Consider the following 21104-nt stretch of genomic DNA (forward strand, 5'->3'; position numbering starts at 1 on the left):
ATATATGCCTGTGTGTGCCTGACACACTGTACATTCTGATTGTGAAGTCCTTGACAGAACAAAGGCGACTCTCCCTCTCCAGTGACCACAAAAGCTGGAGATTGGCATTCTGCACCAACCTCTCACTCGAAATGTCCCATGAACTTTTATTATGTAGAAAAAAGTATGCAAAATTTTGACTTAATTTCTTTTTGGCTGCACGGAAACAAACAAAAGTGGTGAAACTAGTTTATTTCTATTACTCTGAACCTGTGTCAGTATTATGGCTATTTTGAGTTTTTTATATTCTGTTCTGTCCTGATCGGTTTGAATATCATTAAATGAAACCTGACAAAAGTGTTTTTCCACTAACAATCGAAGCACTTTTGGCACACTTTATTTTAATTTTGTAAAAAATGTAAAGTACTTCTTGAACAAAGGCCTTTATTGGTACATGTAATACTTTCTTTTTGAGAACCAGAGTTATGTAAAGACTCCAATCAAAACATTCATTTTTCTACAGCCCATTACCAACTCAATGATGATTGTCATTGTAAAGCAAGTGTCCTAAAATTAACCCGGGAGCAGACCAAGGGTTGAACTAATCCATGAAAAAATATAAGAAGTAAATGATCTTTACTAACAAGACTGTTACCAGTTAATTGCAGCAGCTTCAAAACAGACTCACTGAATCTAGTTCATTAAAAACAAAATTTGGCTGGTGTGTTTCTCCAAGTCATTTTCTATTACAAGTTATGCAATCACATCCTAACTAGGCCTTTCACATATTGCGGGGCCGGGCTTTATTGTTTCTAAACTGAAAGCAGCGTTTCTTTCTCTCGATCCCTCTCCTCGTCCTGACAGAGGCCATTATGTGCCCTGTGCTGCAGCTTGGTGCAGACAAAGCACAGCAAACACAACTAATTGTGGGTGTTGTGTAGCTGCCAGTGTTCGTACAGCCCCTCTCCCTTAGCCAGATAAGTGCAGTGTGTGCACCTAAAAGCATTCCAAAAAAGGTAACACGAATAAAGCACACACACGGAAAATCACGTTATCTTTGGTCTTGTTCAATGGACTTTGTCTGTTACGTGTCCAACACCTACAGTTACAAACTTCCTTATCATACCCAAAAGCAAAATCTGAAACATGCCAGGGATGACAGAGAACGTATTATTCAACTAATCCTTCAAAACAAGTCTCCTCCACTCTGCAAAAATACCGGCCATGTGGTTCAACAGATGTGTATTGCTGAAGAAGTCAAAGGAAACGCAATTCTACGTTTATATCGCGGATGGAACAGTGATAGGAAAATCTATCTGAGGGATAAGAATCAGATTTATTTTAAATGTTATCATGTTGCATTTTAGTGGTGCCCGGAGTTGTTATAAATCAGGGAGTTTGTGGGAGGTCTCTGCTCCATAGATTACATTGATTAATGCACACCTGGTATTCAATGACATCATCCTTTTAATACATCAGTCTTAACAACGACGTTACCCGTTAAAATGGAAAACGCTGTGGAATTTATGGGTTTCAAAAACAATATTTTACACACTCTAAACAATGCCTTTTTCAATTAGATTGCAACTTTTGACGATGGCACAGTAGTGTTAAATACTAAATTTAAATGTATTTGTATTATACATATCGTATAAGAACGTATATATATAGTACGTAATATTAGAAAGTTATTCAAGAATTACATAACACTGAATTTTTTTTCGTTTACATAAAAATAATTATTACGTAATTTTGGCCTCCCGTCTGTGCGGTGCACACTAAAATGGTGATAGATTTTTAAGTTTTTGTTTACATCTTTTTTGATAAAGCACATGTTTTTTGTAAAAAAAAGTCAGGCTTTGTGTGAATGTATAAGAATTCCCCAAGCTGAACACAGAAGGCCCATATTCATCCACACACACCTGCCCCATTCCTACGCTTCTGCACACACTCGCGCTCCCACCAACAGGTCTTGTGCTGTTTGGGTCTATGGGAGAAGGCACACCAAAAAAACTATTTTACACATTATATAAAGTTCTGAAGAAATGCAGCTTGTTCTGAATAGACTTAAATAATAAATTATTATTTTTTAAATAATTGTTTTCAGTCAATATAAACATTTAATTAAAACGATCTTTGATTACCATCTGGACACGTGTAAAATGTATTTTGTATTTCTATTGTACGTGTTAAATATATACGTTTGTTTTAATGTTCATTTGATGTAATGCTTGAAATAGATCGTTTACTGTACAGCGCTTTTGGAGACGCTATACAAAATGAAAGTCTTTTTTTACATTTATTCAAACCCTCAAACCTATGAAAACGATTGTGACGCATTTCTTTCAGCATATAACCCAAAATGTCAACTCAATGTTTTGTCACATCATTACGCGAATTACTCTCTATGTACAGGGCCGATTCATCAAAATACCAATCTCTACTTCAACCCTGACCGACTCAAACAGACGGAACAGGCCCCCACTCCACTCTGCCCCTATGCTAACTTATACACACACGCTTTTCTTTGTGTTCCCGCTCAGATATTCTTGCTTTTAAATGCTACGAATCTCCCTCTCTCCGGTTTCATAGCAACGCATCATCTTCATGCTGCACATACTCAGGTAACCCCGTAATGGTCTTCTGCTGTGGTTACCGGCCACATATAGCGGGCGGACATGTCTCTCCGGGAGTTAACGGGTTGAATAATTAATGAAGTCTCCAGAGATGTGCAGTGGCCCATCCATGACATGCATGTTCACTGCACTGCTTAAAACGAAAGGCCTGCTTGCTAAACGCGCACACACACACATCCCTCCCTCGTGAGAGGGGCTCCACTGCATAATAGTGACAGCTGATTCTAACTCACATTTCCATAATTAACAAGCTTGCGGCAGGTGAGCCTATCACTGCATGTCTCTCCTGACCCAGAACAAAATGAATAGCTCTTCTTGTATCAAGGAATTATATGCAATTTACTCCTTCTCTGGGACATTATGGGGAATAAGAATAATTTAAAGTCACCCCCTCCCTTTGACTGTTTTATTAATTATTATGGGGACTGCTCGGATAATGAACTGATATCTATTTTTACCCGATTATTATATATGATGTTTCAACACTATATCCTGTCACATTAATCACGTTTCCTGGAATTATAATTTATCCGTGATGAGGATGATGTCTTTTGTTTAAACAAACGTCAATTTCACTTATTTTTCATTTTAAGTTATTCAAGTATTTATTTAATAAATGCACGTAGTATTGGATTTAATTTAGCACCCTGTGTTTAATACTAGCAGTCTAGCTTTATTTTATTTTAAATAAATGCATTGTACGACACTAAAATAATAAAGCGCCTTTTCATTTTTGTCGTAATTTACCGCGTAAATTATAAATTAATTTGAGGATTAAGACCTACTTGCGTTTACTTTAAGGAACCTAATGGTTAACGCAATCATGCTGTTTATTTATTCTTTGTATTTTGCAATACACAAACAATACGTCATTTTTATATATCATTTTTTAACATACATTTTGTCATTATATTCTACATTTATAGATAATTATTAATGTGTCCGTTTGCTTGCAGAAGGATCGCAGCGTAGTTGCCGAGCTCTTATTCCTCGCTGCTGTTCAGCGCAGGCGGCGGCAGTCAGAGGCGGCAGGGAAAATCAGCACACACCGCTGAGAGGCCCACTGTTATTGTGGAGCAGAGAAGAGTGTGTGTGCACAGAGAGAGAGGGTGTGTGTATGCCACAACGTGAGCGTGCAAAGAATGAAATCCAGCAAGTTGAAATTCACGTTTTATTGAATGTATGTCTGCTCGTACAGCCAGTAAAATAAATAAAATAAAACCGTATGTGACATCATTGATTTGACCGATTTGCCTAAAGTTAGCACATGCTTCCTGTGCAGTATGCTCGTGATCTGGCGAGCGATTGTCACAGGCAGGGATCCCAGAGACGGGTGACACTGCAGATTAATGTTACGCAGGGGCTCAGTTCCCCCCTTTCCCCCACGCGGAGGTATTGGAACTAAACCACCGGGAACTTCAACTGGTTTCGAAGCATGTCAAATAGGAAAGAGTGTAACTTTTAAGTCATTGTTTTATTATACAGTGGATGCCAAAAGGGTCTGGAGGTCACGTTTGTGCATTTGCTTTCAATGCCCCTCGGGTTCGATTAAATAAATAAAATATATGGTGTTGTACAAAATAGACAAAACTTGGTTCACTTGGTTTAAAGTATTTATTTGACCAAATTATTTGGTTAATTATTATTAACTACAGCTACAACTACAAACTATCAGCCCTTACGAACAAAACAAAATTCAATTAAAATCTATTAGTTAAATGAAATACAAATAAAATGTTTACAAAGGTTTTGCCAATAGCAAACAATACACCAAATAAACATGGTTACTCCACGTTTACCACACCAACAATTTAGGGGTGAAATTTGGGTTTATAGGCCTACGAGATCGTACGAATTCATACGAATAAACCTGAATTAGCCACCTCGTAAAAGAGTTACGTTTTTGACGTGAGGTTGTGTTCTGAATAAATCCTAGACTGACTACACTTGCTGTTATTAATATTTTTGATGATCTTATCACCGACTCTCGCCTTTGTTCTTATCATATCTAACAAGCATTCCTGTCGTCTTTACCATTGATTTTTAACTATTGATCTAAACTTATTGTTGTTTATGTGTATTTCATAGTCCCGCTTGACCGTCAGTTTAACTGGGTTTGGGAATAGGGGGTTGGCGTTACCTCGGAAGAAGAATAAGCTTGTCTGCGTATGAAGAAAGATGTGTCTGAGTCCCACCGGGCCACACTGGGACCATTATCCAACAGGAGTTAAACCTGTGGGGGTCCATCGCCGGAGCCGTGGGAGGGAGGGAGTGATGAGTTCGGGGGAGACAGTTTGCCTGTACCCAACCCCGATAATCCCACTCAATGGCGGGGGAGGACACGTACTGTATGGACGGAGAGGTGGAGGAGGAAGATGGGGCCCCTCGAGCCGGCGGAAGTATTTTAAACTACAGGATAACCGTTCAACACAACTGCACAGGAGGAATGCACAATCGGAACAGGGTGCCCAGAAAGAACAATTTCTGGAAATGATTACGATCAATTAAAGTATACAGAATCGATTTTTAGTTTGCATTTAGTAAATCACAATAAGAATATATGGTCTTTTAAATAGTTTCAGAAATAATTTATTTAGAAATAGAAAATGAATACATAATCATTTTCATTAAATCAACAAAAAATCACGGATGCATTTTTTATTTAACAAACACTGTGAAGTGTACAATTTAGCCCTTCGATGAAAACAAATTACATTTTCCTTTTGCAATACAACGCAACATCCACGTGTCTAACAAAAACTAATTTTGTTCAGGCACCCAGATGGGCAGAAGTGGTCCTCTATTGGCTACCCAGGAGAGCCAGGGCTGCTGTCCCCATAGGCCTCTGGCAGACTGATTGAAACCGTTGATGTTGGACAGGAGTTCAGCTGGAAACAAGGGGGATGGGGCTTCAGAAGGGGTGTGTCCAAACGCCCAAGATGTGAATGAATAAGCCCAGAGGAGGGGGCAGCCAAAAAGTGGAAAAAGATAAAGCATTGGACAAGCAGGAGGGTGAGAGAGAGAGAGAGAGAGGGGGAAAGTTAGAGAGATGTCGAGCTGTAGAGAAAAATCGAGAGCAAGTGAGAAAGCAAGCAAGAGGGGGTTGGTTGTGGCATGTTTAAACAACCAGTACATGATTGACAGGTCTGATAAGACAGGTGAGAAGAATTGGGGGGGGGGGGGGGGGCTCTGATTCTGACTGGGAGAGGATTCTGACTGGGAGAGGAAAGTGAGCTATTAATTACTAAAGCAGAAACAGATGTAACAGGATGGTGCCTTAGCAGCTGGAAATCATCAGCATAAATGAAAGAGGGAGGAGAAATAAAGATGGGTGGGGAGAGGAAGAAAGGAAGAGTTACAGGAGAAGTGCATTGTGGGCTTCTTGCGCTGAGAGGGGATACGTTAGATGCTCATCAAGCACAGAAGGCGCAGCTCAGGCTGAGATTTTAGATGTAGTAACAAGAACAACAGCGTGTGGCTTCAGTAGTTTAGATGATTCTCAAGGTGCTTTTAGCTCTATTAAGAATAAATGAATTATAGGAAAACCATAAAGAGGAAAATGAGAAGAGAATGGTATTCATCTCTACCTCTGAGAAATCGGTTAAATACAATTGAAGAACTCAAACACAGAGCATGTTGAATGGCTTTGCTGGCTGCGCTTCATGTCATGGTTTAATATTTCTACATTTTGATTTGATCCGTTCATGTTTACAGTTCCAATGAGAACAATAAGAGACCATAAATCAGTCACCTCCCCTGCAGTTCTGTCAGTTAGCTGCTTTTCTTACCTACCTGTAAGCTGAATCCATTCCTTACAGACAGCCGGGGTGAAAATCAAGTGTCCCTTAGGATCTTCAGTGTGTGTGTGTGTGTGTGTGTGTGTGTGTTTATTTGGATCGCCCCCTCCTGTGCACCTGGTGGAGAGGGAGTGAGGGACAGAGAGGCTTTAGCAGCTTTCATTCCCCTGCCTCCTATTACCCCATCTGCTCTCTGAGCGGGTATTAACACAAAAGCATCACTAACTAGATAGGCTAAAGAATCAAGTATTTGATTTATCACTGTAGCGCTCACGGAAGTAAAAATATTAGTGAAGTATTATTGGAGAACTATGTCGTTTGATAAAAAGGAGGGTTTATTCAATCATGGGAAAAGCAAAGTGGTGCCACGCTAAAGGTGACGTATTACAAATTGTAATAATGGATTCATCCGATTAAAATAAAGCAAAGATTTTTCAGATGTGTGAATGCTGTCACTGGACCCATTGTGTTCATGTAGTGCTGAGTGTATCAGGCCGGGGTGGGGGGGTCGAAGGTCAGTGGGTGGTCAGTAGTGTGGACAGCTTGATGAAGCTGAGGGGAGAGAAGGGCCTGCTGTTCCCACAGCAGGGGCACTCTGAGCTGGGTAGGAACAGTGGGCAGGTCCCTGGGGGTCATGCTGAGAAATGGGTTCTATTCACCAGATAGCAAATACACAAGAGGTTCTAAGGATTAGGGGGAAAATTAGGGGGTTCGGTGTTGTATAAATTTAACTTCAAGACGTCAGTTTCAATAATAAATTAAATCATATCATTTTAATTCCAATCTAAAAGCATTTCATCTGCAATTAAGGTTTATAACTTCTGATTTCAATTCAAGTGTTATGTAGCAGAAATATATTTATAGAGCATGCATTACAGATTTATATAAAGTTGGTGTCAGGTTTCTATAGAAGTACACTTTGACTATTTGAAATTAATAGAATCCAAACTAAAACTTTAGTAGAAAAGTGAACTTAAAGGAATACTTCACCCAAAAATGAAATTGTATCATTTACTCACCTTTGAGTTGTACCAAATCTGTAAAAATGTCTTTGTTACGATGAACACAGAGAAAGATATTTAGAAGAATTATAAGATTATAACCAAATAGAGCTTGCCCCCATTAAAGGAAAAATTACTTTATCATTTATTTTGTTCTGTTGAACATTGAACAAAGACATTGTAAGAAGACCATTGTAGTTTTTCCTACTATGGTAGTCTGTGGGGGGGGAGAATCTGTCTGGTAACAAGCATTCTTCCAAATATCTTTCTCCGTGTTCCTGAGAACAAAGGAATTTATACAGATATTGAACAACTCGAAGTTGAGTAAATGACGACAGATTTTCATTCAATTTTCCCTATAATGTATAAAAAAAATGACTATAATTTTTGTAAATAACTGTCAAGTATAAAGCAAAAAAGACAACGCACGCATTGTAATAAAGAGATTTTAATTTATCACTGAAAAAAGCGCAACACTACAATCTCAGTGTTCAAAATTTCTTAATACGAAGCAGGATTTGTGGGTTCACTTTCGCCGTTTAAATACAAACTTTAGAGATTCTGCATAATTTCTGTACATTTACATGAGAGCGTGGACATACCACATCTATAATGGAATATAAAACCACATCAATAAAATGGTGCAAAATGAAAAACGCCCCTGCACATACAAAAATAAATTAATACACTTTATCCAGTCACCAGTCTTGTCGAAAACTTGAGAAAAAAATCGGATCTCACTAACAGTGCTTTAAAACAGTCCTTCACACCACTAAGTGAATCACAAATATTTATTTACAACAAAATAAGAGGTAAAACTGTGCTAACTAAACCTTATTTATTCTGACAGCTTATTCTTAATCCAATATGCATCTGTTCATTTACATAGCAACAAAGAAACCAGGCGTATTTACAAGAAAATTTCATCGTCAAGTAGGGTTTTTTCTTTTTTCATAACTTCAAACACCAGACATCAAAATGATGAGTTTACAAGACTCAAAGGAGCCGAGATCTTTTTTTTAACAGTAGTATAAAAACATTCCGCGAGTTGGGCGTAAAAATAGGTTACTTCCGCCCAAAATGCAGTCAATGCAAATAAATAAAAAATGAACTATAAAGTTGGCTCCAAAAATGATCAATGCAGCACAAACATTCGAAATCAGACAGGTTTCAGTGTAGTCACTGTACAGGCTCTGAACAAGTATTGCCTGAGCAACGCTGATTGGTACCAATTTCATACAAATGGATCAACTGGAGGGAGGAAAAAACAGGGAGAGGCTGGCAGCGTCTCCAGCGCGTGGCGCCCCCTGACAGCTTGGAAAACGGAGCCAGGCACTTGGGTTAGGGCCTGGTTTGTGTGTCCTGCCTTGAGAGGTAGTTGCTCTTCAAAGAGTGCAGCAGGGTCAAAGAGACAGTTTGTGGACCTTTGGAATGCCTCCTCACAGGGAAGCTGAAGATCAGAATGCAGAAGGCCTTCATGGTGCACAAATATCCGATCGAACACATTTGACCGCGTTATTCATACACACAGACAAATACGACGGGTTTTATGAAATTATGTTTTCTTTTTGTTAAAGGGGTAAAGAGAGGTAACAGTGGAACAGATACTGATCCACAAGCAGATAGCAGACCATCCTCCATGAACCATCCGACAACTTCAGTTCTCATCCAAGACCTAGCGCCCACAGCAACTCACACCATGTAAGTGTCATTTTCAGCACACTGGCAGGGTGAGAGAGACCACGTGTGTGCGCACATATGTTTGTGAGTCGTCTGGCCCCCATGGGACCGTAAAGTTTACAGCAAGTGATTTACTCAAACTCAGTGCAACATGTTTTTTGCCAGATGGGCATCAAACTGGCAAGTGTGTGTAGATATCAAGGCTGGTGCTTGAAAGAGTTTCGTGAAGTGGGTGAAAATTCTGGTCTTGTTGCTCAGATAGCAGGGCCTCTTGGGATGCGCTGATGAGAAAGATCCATAAGGCGGAGCTCCACAATCTTTTCTTCTGCATCAGGTCTTCTCCTGCCCTGTCAGTGATACAGCCTTGTCTCCCAGCCGCTGAATAAATCACAGGTAAACACTTAGACTAAATCCTGAACAGATCTAAAGTAACCTTTGAGCTTCTAAAGCAATGCTAGAAGAACACACTTAAACAAATTGAACAATTTCAAATCTATCAAATCAATAATATAAAATATGGGTAAACAGTATGTGCGGTACTTACTCCAGTTTTGGAAGTGTTGCCATCGTGCATGGCGAGGAAGGGGTTGTTGGATATGGTTGGCTGGGTGCCGGGCAGCAGGCTGTTGATGGGCAGCTGTACGTCATTCTGCTGCTGCTGTTGTTTTTGCTGCTGCTGCATTAACTGATAGAGCAGAACCTGCTGCTGTTCCTGTACACAGACAGACAGACAGTGTGATGAGACGTCTAGACTCAACCTCAGACAGCACGCCCACAGGCTGCCCATGAACCGTCTGATGCATATTACACACAAACACTGCAATAGCTTCCTCACTATTTGAAATATTACAGAAGCTTGTTCGGCTGAATCCGCTTTTAGGAGTCAGTGTGCAAAGAAATTTAATCACGGGCGATTTAGAGGAATAGATATTTGAGTGGTGCAATCTTTGAAAGATATTCAAAGAAGTTTTATCCGAGACATGTTTGTAGTCAAGTTCTGTTTGTATAATCACTATTATGCTCACTTTTAATCATTAATATTTTTTATAAATAAATGTAACAAACACAAAAGTATCTAATAAAAACAGTCATGAGTAAATTTTTTGCAAAGCTTATCTTAGAATATATTCTAAAATATAACACTTATATTTTGTCATAACATAATTCCCAATTACAGCAGTGACATACCATAGTTTCTAAAACGTATAAGATATTTTAATAAAGAATAAGTGAGCGAGCCTAAATGGTCTCATATGTAGTGAATCTTCGTACGTGTGTGGGTTGCTGGGAGCTGAAGATCTGCTGCAGTTGATGTTGATGGAGCAGGATCTGCCTGTGTTGCTCCGTCAGAATTCTCGCCGCACTGCAAACACAAACGCATGGAGCCCGTGAGACAGCTACATTCACTCCTCATTTCAGAAACATCCTGCACAGACGCATCATTTCCCATGACTGCACAAACACATTTAGTTCCCCCGAACCTAAAATTGCATTAAAAAGCAAATTTCCTGTCACTGCTTACACGCAAAATGCAAACCACATGGACTGCACACGTCATTGCTTTGGAAAATGTTATTTTCTTAAGAGTGGAATCAAAAAAGAAATTCAAATACGAATCCAATGTACAATAGACAAAAAGCAACGCAAACACAATGTTTTAACCCCGGGATGGCTGTTTATGAAAAAAAACACAACTGTTGTTTTCGATTCCTATCAAGTTCAATTTCAGAAACGGCACACAGAAATTACAACAAGCAGGAAATACTGGATTACAATGAGCCAGACATGAGCTAAGCACATCAATTCTCACCTGGTTTTCACAGTGGTCCCGCTGCTGAATTCCCAAAAGCGTAAGCAACAGAGAGATGAAGAAGAAGGGTAGAAATTAAGGACGTCATGTGCACATGTGTGACATCATAAGCACAGCTTCATCTCGCCAATGCAACCCAGGTGACATTTCACCCGAACATTAAAAACATACATTTAGCAACTCTTGGAAGTATCTTTTGTATACAGAAATTGGAGACTAGATCAGGCATTTGCATTGCGAGAAAAAAAAAAGGTAAAACAGAATGATTTTCACCTAAAACAGAATGAATAATGTCGATTTTTATATTTTTTGCATTGTTAATGAAAATTGCTTTTAATATAAAATATTATGAAATTATTAGATTTATTAAATAGCAAATAAGGATTTTTGCATGATATATTGTGTGTACAATATTTTGTACTATTTTGGAGAAAATATGCAAAAACTATAAATAGGCTCAATTTTCCAATTCCAATGTAAAACGAACAGTGCAGGCCATGTTTGTACCTGTTATTGAGGCTGTTGGGCAAAGAAGCGCTTGTTATTGAGGGATGGGTGGTCAGCGAGCTGGTGTTTTGGGTCAGGCTGGGGGAACTCTGGATCACTCCGTTCAGGGCACCCACGATTCCACTCATGGTCAGGTGGTTCCCCTGTAGAGCGCCCATCAGACCCGTCACCCCAGCTATGGCAGGCAGAGACGAGTTGGCATTGCCAGGCTGGACGCCCATCCCGGCCATGCCGACACCGTTGACCTGCTGCTGGGGGGGACTGTGTGCCGCAGAAGGGGGGGTGGAGAGAGAGGACGTGCTACTTCCGCTACTATGGCCACCAGACAGGGGATCCTGAGAGAAAGAGAAAGCACAAGAAAATGAGAGAAAGAGAGCAAGAAAGAGAGAGAGATCACGTGAGAAGCCTCATTCACCTGTTGAACCAATGTACAAAATGAAGCACAGAGGTGATTATAACAGTACGCTGTAACTACATGACTAAAACAAACTTTACATCCAGATATACATAAAATAACACTTGACTCAACTAAACAGGTGCTCAGTCCCAGCAGATGGCATCTGCAGAGCAGGGGTAGAGGAAGTTACCTGAGAGGGCAAGGGTTGAGAGGAGTCTGTTAAAACACTGCTGCCTAGCTGAATGTTCTTGCTGTGCAGCATGTCTGGAGGAGAGAGAGATTTTGCAACTTGAATGTGGAGACCAGATTAGCTAGAGTTGGGAGAGGAGATCCGTGAGCAGAACAGAGGGGAGGAGGGGTGGTCGGACTGGTGTGTGTGTGCGTGTAAGGGCTGGGGTACACTTCGGTCGTCTGTATGACATTACGACTCGCACGCAGTTGAACCTTTCATGGGCCTTGACAGATACTGCACGCTGTTAAAGAATGGGCAAATGTGTGCACAATTGTGTACCATGCGTGAGACGTAGCCGACGTCAGCCAGCCGAAGCGTACTTTCGGGCTTTAGGGAGTGAGTCGGACGGTGGGCTTATGGGTTAGATGTGCATGTATGTGTGAGTAACTGGATCTAGGGTTTTTAGGTTCAGGATTAGAGACGCTCAGGTTGTTGAGAGCGCACGTGTAAATGTTACTGTGCCGTGTGAGTACTGTAAAGGTAAACAAGAGGCAGAGGCGGCGTGAGTGTCTGACCTGTGTGAGTGTTGCCGGGGTATAGAGGAGAGGAGGCAGTGGTGGCTGTGGTGCTCGTGGGGGTAAAAGGCACGGAGAGTTGAGCGCTCAAGAGCTGCAGTCTTTCCTTCTTCATGGTCAGAGTTCGGATCTGTTCTTCCAAGCGTCTGTTTTCAACCTGCAGCTGGTGCAGGGATTTCAGCATTCCCAGCACTGGACACAAAAACGCACATCATATTACTTTGGACATTTCATTTTGCCATCACGTTTCTCACAGAAATCATTTACTTTAATTAAATGCAATTCTTTACACAAGAATGGTTTTATGAACGAATCTGCAAAAACTAAAAACGTGCCAAAACCACTATCGAGTGCTTATTGCTTGTACAGCAGCCGAAAACCCAACACCACAAGAGCAAAAACTACATCTACATCTGCAGGTTTGCACACATGCAGATCAAGACCTCCAGAAGGAACTACAACTACAGACTTCCGCTCTTTCCCCGTGTCAGTTTAATAGCGGCATTTAAGCACTGATCAGGGGCCTGCAACCCCAACAGAAATGCGAACCAGATGCGCAGTCAGCGTAACCGCGAAACTGCTCTCCTATCAGCTGCAAACAGAAAGTTCACTTCCACACCCGCAGAACACAACCGCCCCACCACTTCCTGTTCAGGCTTCTCTTTACGTTTGTCAGACTTCCCCGTTGCCGAACGAGCTGCTATCATAACACGAACAGCTGCTGTTCATTCAAACAATCCTGATGATATGAACCGAACTGCTGCACTTGAGACCTACAGACTAGCGTAACTTACAGTTGATCATCAAAGCGCTGAAAAAAGTGTACACAGCAGTTACACACACAGACGAAACTGACTGGTAATGAAGCTTATAATTACTGCGGTAAATACAATCAATTAATAAATTAACTGCGATCTGAGAACTGATGTAATTACAGATTTCAAACTTCAGGCGCAATATCTGATTGACATGCAGTTTAAAACGGTTTCACTTAAGACGCTTGTAATTACTCTATTAGATTAGATACTTTGAGAGAAAGCACTAGATCCTAGGTTGTCCCCAGAGACTCAAACACAAAATATACAGAATATATTGCACTGATCCACAAGAGACAGGCCAACTTTTAATGATCATAATTACATTTTGTTTCAATTTCATTAAGAATTCATTTTCATAACTCTTTTCAAGTAACCGTGATCCCTCTCAGCGAGAGTATGAATTTATTACTGGAATAAAAAATGCTATTTTACATTTTCTGAAGAAAATGTATGCGGACTCGCTGTAAAATTTTAATAATTTGATGGGCCATTGATATTCAAAGATCCAACAACAGTATAGTAACGCTTGCTTTTAAAGCACAGCCAAAAGACACAAGAATTTAATGGAATAGATCACCCAAAAATACTAATTCTGTCTTCATTTATTCATCCAAATGTTGTTTAAAACCTGTACATGACTCTTTGGTGTAACACAAGATAAGATATTTTGAACAATGTCTTTGTGGTTTTGTGTCCATACAGTGGAAGTCCCTGGGGGTCAAGTTGTTTGGTTACCAAGTGTTCTACAGAAATCAGTCATACAGGCTTAAAATGAGGTGAGTTCATGAAAGAATCTTCATTTTTGTCTAAATGCTTCCTAAAAGTTCTCTCTCCATTCACAGCACGTTCAATATATTGACAACCGCACAGTGCCAAACACCTCTATACTTCGGTGTATGGATTAATATGCATCATTGCCAGTGTGTGTGTAAAAGATTATTGCTCTCACCATCTTCCTGTGAACCCTGTTGTAAGAGGAACTGTTGTCCTTCATTCCATTGTCTTTCCAGCAGCTGGTCGATGCTGGTGGCTGCAGGGGGCAGTGAATCTGTACCGGAGCCATGCCCTGAAACCAATGGTCCTGACGAGTCATACCGGATATGCAGGCCACTTAACGGAGACCTAAGACCATTACAGAGAAAACAGTGAGACACGCAACACCAGTTCAACAGCTTGTAAACATATAACATATTGCAAAAAATATATATATATTTAATCAAAAGTTGAAAAGAAAATTTAGCTGAGCTTTACAAGCATCCTTTCAAAATATAAATATTAAGTTTTTGTTTTGTAAATGTTTACTAATCTTCTGCATTATCTGTTTTTTTCTAAACTCCCGGTCTGGCGTCATGCCCTCAGAGGGAGACACGCTGCTTAATAAAAACAAACAGGGTTCACAGTTCTCGTGCAACGCCGTCCGGTAAAAAAACCTTGGCCTGCGCCGTCGTCTGACACCATAAATCTCAGTGCGCTCTTGTTTGGACAGAGTGATCTGTGTTATTATGAATGGATCCAGCTTCAGGCTTTACATCAGGGGTTTCCTGGCGAGCGTGAATCTATCTCTGGGGTAATTACGCCTGGGCTGAGACCGACGCCACATGACAATAAATCTCCGAATACACAAGCACTCAAAAGTCATAACACGCTAAACGTCTGCTCCAGTGTAAATAGCAGAACTCGTAGAAAATTTACTGTTCATCTTGAATACGTGGCAAAATGCTTCTGAATTTGTTGACACAAACATGCTGACACTTTTTACTTTTAGCATTAGCGCTTGTGAATGCCGGGGTGATATAATGTATTTTCCCAAAACAATATTTTAAAGTGTGTCATTTTAATAACCCTACAAATGTTTCACAGCTCATATGCAGCTGATGACATCTAAATTAAACCACTATATTGCAAAAAAAACAGCATACCTCTATATCAACATAGAATATGACATCCCGGAAAGCTCGCTCTCGAACGTCCAATATTATAAATCCATATTATGTCTTAAGGCTAGCTATTCAAAACGGCGAACTATCTTTCAGCACAAAACACTAACCGGTCTGCAACTGCAATCTGGGCAACAGCGGAGTGTTAAAAATGCCTGCTGTTTGGAAGATGAGCGTGAGGGAGGAACATATCGTGAATGTGATGGGCTGGGAAAGGGGGTTGGGGGAAGGTGGAGAGGTGAGAGAGTAAAATCTCTGAGCCTGGAGGAGGGGAACTCGAGCTCAGGAATGTAAATAGGACTTACCGAGGGGAGAGGTTTGCCTTTGGTGAGTTTCCTCTTCTGGAGAAGCCGAGAGCTCCGTCCCCCAGTTCCTGATCTGAAAGGTAAATAGAAAGCAGTCGATAAGGAGCCGGCGTGCCAGAGGAGTCTGGGATATGCAACGACGGGCGTCTTGATCCGCTCTGCGCTTGTCAGATCTCCCTCCTTGAAATCCATCTTGGGGCTGAAGAGTTCTCTCTGGTAGCTCAGCTTGCACACTGACACCACTGAGTGTGTCACTGAGTCACCTCTTTCTCCCGCTTGTGCTCTCTCTCTTTCTCTCATGCACACACTCTCTCTCTCTCGCCCTCCCTCTTTCAGAGCTGTCCATTCTTCCCCTCACCCCTGCTTTGTGTTCCCCATGGAGGCTCCCATCGCCCTGCCTCTAGGCCCCATGCCAGACACTGCTTTTCATTTTCGGCAGTGAAAGTAATGAATCACATATGCGCCTCGCCAGGCACAACCCCCTCCCTTCCATTCTCTCTCTCTCTCTCTCTCGCGCTGTTCTCCGCACCCCCTTCAGTCACAGTCAGCCAATCCCATTTTTCTCTTCCTCTCTACTTCTTTTCCCAGTTCCTTTCCTTTTCCCCCTTCCCCCTTGTTCTTTTTAACACTTTCCAGCCCACCACCACCTCGAGCACAGGCTGGCTCCAGTGGGGGCGCGGGCCTATCGGTTCGATCCGCCCAAGGTCTGGTCTGACTTATTATGGCGCTGACCCTTTGCCTGACCCTGGATCAACCCCGGGGCTGCGACGCAGATTGGACCCAAAAACACCAGGTATCACTTTACAGAATTTTAAGTAAGAACGAGAGAGAAATAAGGAACAAATAAAAGAAAGGAGAAATAAATAAATGAAGAACATAACAATAGAACTCCAAAACAACAAAGAAAGAAAGAAAAAGGAGAACTCCAACACAAAAGAGAAAGAAAAAATAATTTAATAGAAATAAAAAGTAAAGAGAAATAAATGCATAAATGAATGAAGGAAGAAGAGGAAGAAAAAAATATTTTACCCATTAAAAAGGCTGTAAATACATTTTGAAGCATTTAAAAACAAAGAAAAAGAAAGAAAGAGAAAAATACCAGAATGAGAGAATAAGAAGAAAGAGAGAAACAAAGAAAGAAAAAGACAGTATGAGAAAGAAAAATTAAGAAAAAGGGGAAAAAACTGTGAAGAAAACGGAACTTATTATCTCTTAAAGGCTGTCAACAGATTTAAGCCGACTCTGTTTTTTGTCCAACAACCTTAAAATAACAAAACATCAACAAATTGTTCTAACCGATATATCAGCCTATCCATATTTTAGATGTGCTGAACTAAAAACAGGAAAGAGCACACAAGCTTCCCATTCTTGAGCGGTGGTCTCTTTAAGGAATGGTGTTCTTTCTCCTATTGTTAGTCAAATGACCCCCTGACCTCCGTTTGAGGAGGAGGGCATGACTGATCCATTATTCCTCAAAGGCTACGTTCCTCTTTCCCTTCCTGCCCTCTCTCTCTCTTTCAGCTGATTCCAGCTCCCCCCTCCACCCCTACGATAAGATCCCGCAAGCCCATTCGCTCAGGGTTTAGGCAGGGTCCAGGAAAAGCGTCGAGCCGGCCGGGGCGGAGGGAGGGAGGGAGGGAAGGAAGGAGAGGCTAGGTGTTAGGTATGCCTGCCTCCAAAACCCCAGGCAATCCCCTCAGTGTCATCACTGCGGTCATTGTGCAGATTAATGAAATGTTTGAGTGCCGGCATGCTTCATTTAACAGGTATGCACACTTTCAACTCTCTGTCCTGGGGAGTTTTGTTCTCGGTCTCCCTCTCTCTGCGACCAGAGGAGGGAGGGGATACAGCTGACCACACATTCCATAGGCACAGGGGAGTGAGTGCAGAGAGACTGGAAGATGAGAGGTTATGGAAGAAGGATTTGAGAAGAGAACCCTGCGTCGGCAGGAGGTACGCTGGAGTGTTTGTGCGTCTCACCTGCTGGGGAGCTTTCGGATTGGGCGATCAGGGCAGCCATGGCTGAATTCGGGTTCAGCCTGTTTCCAAACATGTGAGATGGCGCCAAGTTGAAGGATCCCGGTAGCAAGCTTGACTAAAGAAGAAACACATAAGAAAGCACATGTTCAGACTCAATAACTGTCAAACCTGTGGATGTGTGAGTACATGTTCCTGCTTGAATGTGTGTGCGCGCGTTAATGCTTGTGACTGTTGGCTATAGAGCTGCATGATAAAACACCATGTCAGCTTTATTTCCTGTGAGCCCCCAACAGCCCTGAACACCACACAGACCATGTGCTTCTGCTTCTAATTATTTAATCCAATTAAGCCATTTCCCTAATAAGAGCTGAGATTAGTTGTGGGGCTGCTTCTGAGAGAGCAGCACATGGGTAACAGAACAAACTTTGCATGTGTTGTGGAGAGCAAGTTTAAAGTTTGTTTAAAGAAAAACACTTGATAAACAAACGTGATGTATGTGCTGCACACATGCATAAAATATATAAATTCAGTACTATGCAATTCATTTACCATGGAGTCACAAAACCGTGAAATATATATAACAACCTATTCTTAGTCATGTTTCTTTTGCATTCATCTTTAAACATTGACATTTGTTTGGTTAAGTAAAAATTAATCTTAGCACTTAGATCTTATTTTTTCGGATTTCTCAAACGGATCAATTTATGGCCCCATGTAACTAGTTTAAATTTAAATATGAAAATATTGTTGCCGTCCTTCGGAAAAATTTGATGACTAAACTCTAAAATATAATTAAATAATGTGTTGTCAAGGGCTTTTAAAAAGAGAAAATTATGGTTAGATATAACGAAGGGTGACTAACAATAATGATTTATTGGAATTAATAAATAAATCACAAAATGGGGAAATACAAGTTTTCAGAAAGAAAGCAGCGATATGTTACATAAAACTTAAAATAAAAATATCTTCTGTCTCTATATTTCGTGATTTTAATTTTTTACATAAATTATAATTAGTCACTCTTTATGTTTGTCTCTGGGTTTTGCAAATATCTAACTAATTAAAGGTATTAGTCAAGTGCTTGTCAACTACACAGGAATTAACTACTTACGTCAATAGTTAAGTGTTTTTATATTTAATTAAAAAAAAAAACTGTGAATTTGGACATCCAAGGTTTCGGAAGGTCAGCAACGATATATAAAACACATAAACATATGTAATGCATAATGTATTAAGAACATGAAATCCAAATAAATTATTTACAAAATATTTACTGAACCGAAAACCGAACTGAACTGAAAACCGTACACTCAAAATATTGTTTCTCATTCTGTCTGGGAGAAGAAAGTGTTACTAGAACATTTGACCTCTATTTAATTTAACATGAATTTGCAAATGAAAAAGTTGACACGACAACTTTTTGAAGTATTAAAATTATTATTAAATTGTAATATTAAATTGTTATTACAAACCATTTCAATATGCATATTGCTATTTGCACATTTATGATATTGTAATAATTGATCCTTTTTTAATTATACAGATATAATCACACATAACACACATACACAATATTACACCACTATTGACAATCATCTCACGTTTTGTCAAAAGTTTTTTTTCCCTAGTTTTACGTGGATACCAAAATTAATATCCTGCATTCTTCAGGCTCCTAACACCCTGCGGACCCTTTCCTGCCCCCTCACAGTCTCTTCTCATTCAGGCTGTGTGGAGAGAGGAGGGAGTCTGACCGATATGAAGAGAATCCCCTCATCCTACAAACCCAGCTCTCTGTCCAGCCTGTCAGCTCCCATCCTGTCAGCGAGCTGAGCTCAATGTGCCTGCACAGGCAAGAGAGGAACAGCCGGATTGTTTGAGGCTTACAGCTCTCAGCACCATTGTGCAGGTTAACCAAGAGTGGGACAGAAGCAGGCCTAGGGGGTGTGCGCTGGGGTCGCAGGTCGACTATGCCCTGCTTGCAACCAGTGCATTTTTTTGTGTCGCTTTTTTTTAACTGCAACAGGGAAAATAAAGAAAAAAGAGATTTCTTTGTCTGATGCATGTTTTTTTTCTTCCAGTTTTAATTTGATTAAAACTATATTGTTCATCAACACAGACATACCTTCAAAAACATCACCTGTTTATCAATGAGCTTACTACAACCCAGAAAGTCCCCTCATGCCTCCATGGTATTAAGGCTCCTATGCCATAAAGCTTAGGACTAATGGGAGATATCTGCAAGCATGCGTTAGGAGGGGCTGATAGCCCTGCAGCATTAAGAGATGAAGTAGACCCACTGATGGCCTTAATGTAAGGCCACCCTGCCTGTAGAGAGGGCAGATCTACGCAAACAAAGCCCTGTTGCCTGGAGACGGCTGGTTGCTACAGCAGCACAAGTCAGGACAAAGATGCTCAGGAGAGCGGTAGAGACGGTGCTTAGTCTCTAGTGTCTTTCAAAAGGGCCCATTTGAGCAGTTCTGGGGTCCCATAAGAATGACTTTTCTTTATAATTGTGATCCAAGCGCATACCTTAGTCAATGAGCAGGGGCAATTCTAAAATCACTGATTTGTCTTAAATCTGTTAATCTAAATTCAGATTCAGAAAAATAAAGAATTAAAAAAAAAAAAAAAATCTCATGATGAGAGCAAATTCAGTCGCCTGTACCAGTACCTCTTATGCAAACAAATACATTGACGTTCATCCATTAAAACCAAATATATGGTCTTGGCACCAACTGTAATTCTCACACGCAACACACAACACAACCATCATATTGTTAAAATACAGCAGCAATCAGATAAATACTGTTTTAGCACAAACCCAGCATCTTGAACCAGATTCATTTATTGTGTAAAAAAGATTATTCCACATTGAGAAAAAACGTATTGTGCGATGCAAAAATTGCTGCACCCAACATTTACATCCATGTCTTTTAGGAGTTAATTACTATTTGTGCTATAGACATGCTCAAACAGTATTTATCTTGATAAAACTGGAGCGAATGATCACACAGAACAAAGACCATGAGTTCAACTCTATTTAATTGGTTCATTTTGTGAGAGATTATGCATTAAGGATGCATGTGAGCTGAAAGACGCAGATCTCTTTTTGATGCAGGATTACACTGTTCTATTTGAATAATGACCATTGGCAGATAATAGAAGCTAGTAAAATTACCTAGTAAAACTATTAAACGACAAAACTGTACAGGACTCATACTCTAATAAAAATACTAGCAAAAATCCAGTCATTCAAACTGTTTAACAAAATAATACAATCGATTAATGATGATTAATTGATTTCAAAGTATATGTTTATGGGTAGGTTACAATTAACTGAACCATGTGTGCAATGGTTTTACAGATTAGTAACAGTTTGTTTTTAAAAATGTACTATGATTTTATAAATATGTATATTAACAATATAAAAAAGAATAGGAGAGATTAATCTTTATGGTTAGTTGTTAGTTTTTTCTAAATTATAGGACATAGGACACCTGTCAACTACCC

General features: G+C 40.2%; 1 protein-coding gene across 5 annotated transcripts in view; it reads right to left on the bottom strand.

The window, feature by feature from the left end:
- Positions 1-7843: 7843 nt before the first annotated feature.
- Positions 7844-21104, bottom strand: part of mllt10 (MLLT10 histone lysine methyltransferase DOT1L cofactor) — a 43028-nt gene continuing 29767 nt past the window's right edge. For 3 of the 5 annotated variants that reach the window (XM_056737855.1, XM_056737854.1, XM_056737857.1), the window contains 10 exons: positions 17595-17709; positions 15615-15687; positions 14322-14494; positions 12555-12746; positions 11998-12071; positions 11411-11745; positions 10904-10927; positions 10366-10456; positions 9638-9805; positions 7844-9471 (listed from right to left, as the gene is read on the bottom strand). In XM_056737855.1, the coding sequence (XP_056593833.1) occupies positions 9424-9471; positions 9638-9805; positions 10366-10456; positions 10904-10927; positions 11411-11745; positions 11998-12071; positions 12555-12746; positions 14322-14494; positions 15615-15687; positions 17595-17709 (1293 nt within the window). In that variant the 3' untranslated portion in view covers positions 7844-9423. Of the gene's footprint in view, positions 9472-9637; positions 9806-10365; positions 10457-10903; positions 10928-11410; positions 11746-11939; positions 12072-12554; positions 12747-14321; positions 14495-15614; positions 15688-17594; positions 17710-21104 lie in introns of those variants that run through there. The other 2 variants (XM_056737856.1, XM_056737858.1) reach the window with 2 other exon arrangements.

Source organism: Triplophysa dalaica, chromosome 23, assembly GCF_015846415.1.
Source record: "Triplophysa dalaica isolate WHDGS20190420 chromosome 23, ASM1584641v1, whole genome shotgun sequence".
NCBI lineage: Eukaryota > Metazoa > Chordata > Actinopteri > Cypriniformes > Nemacheilidae > Triplophysa > Triplophysa dalaica.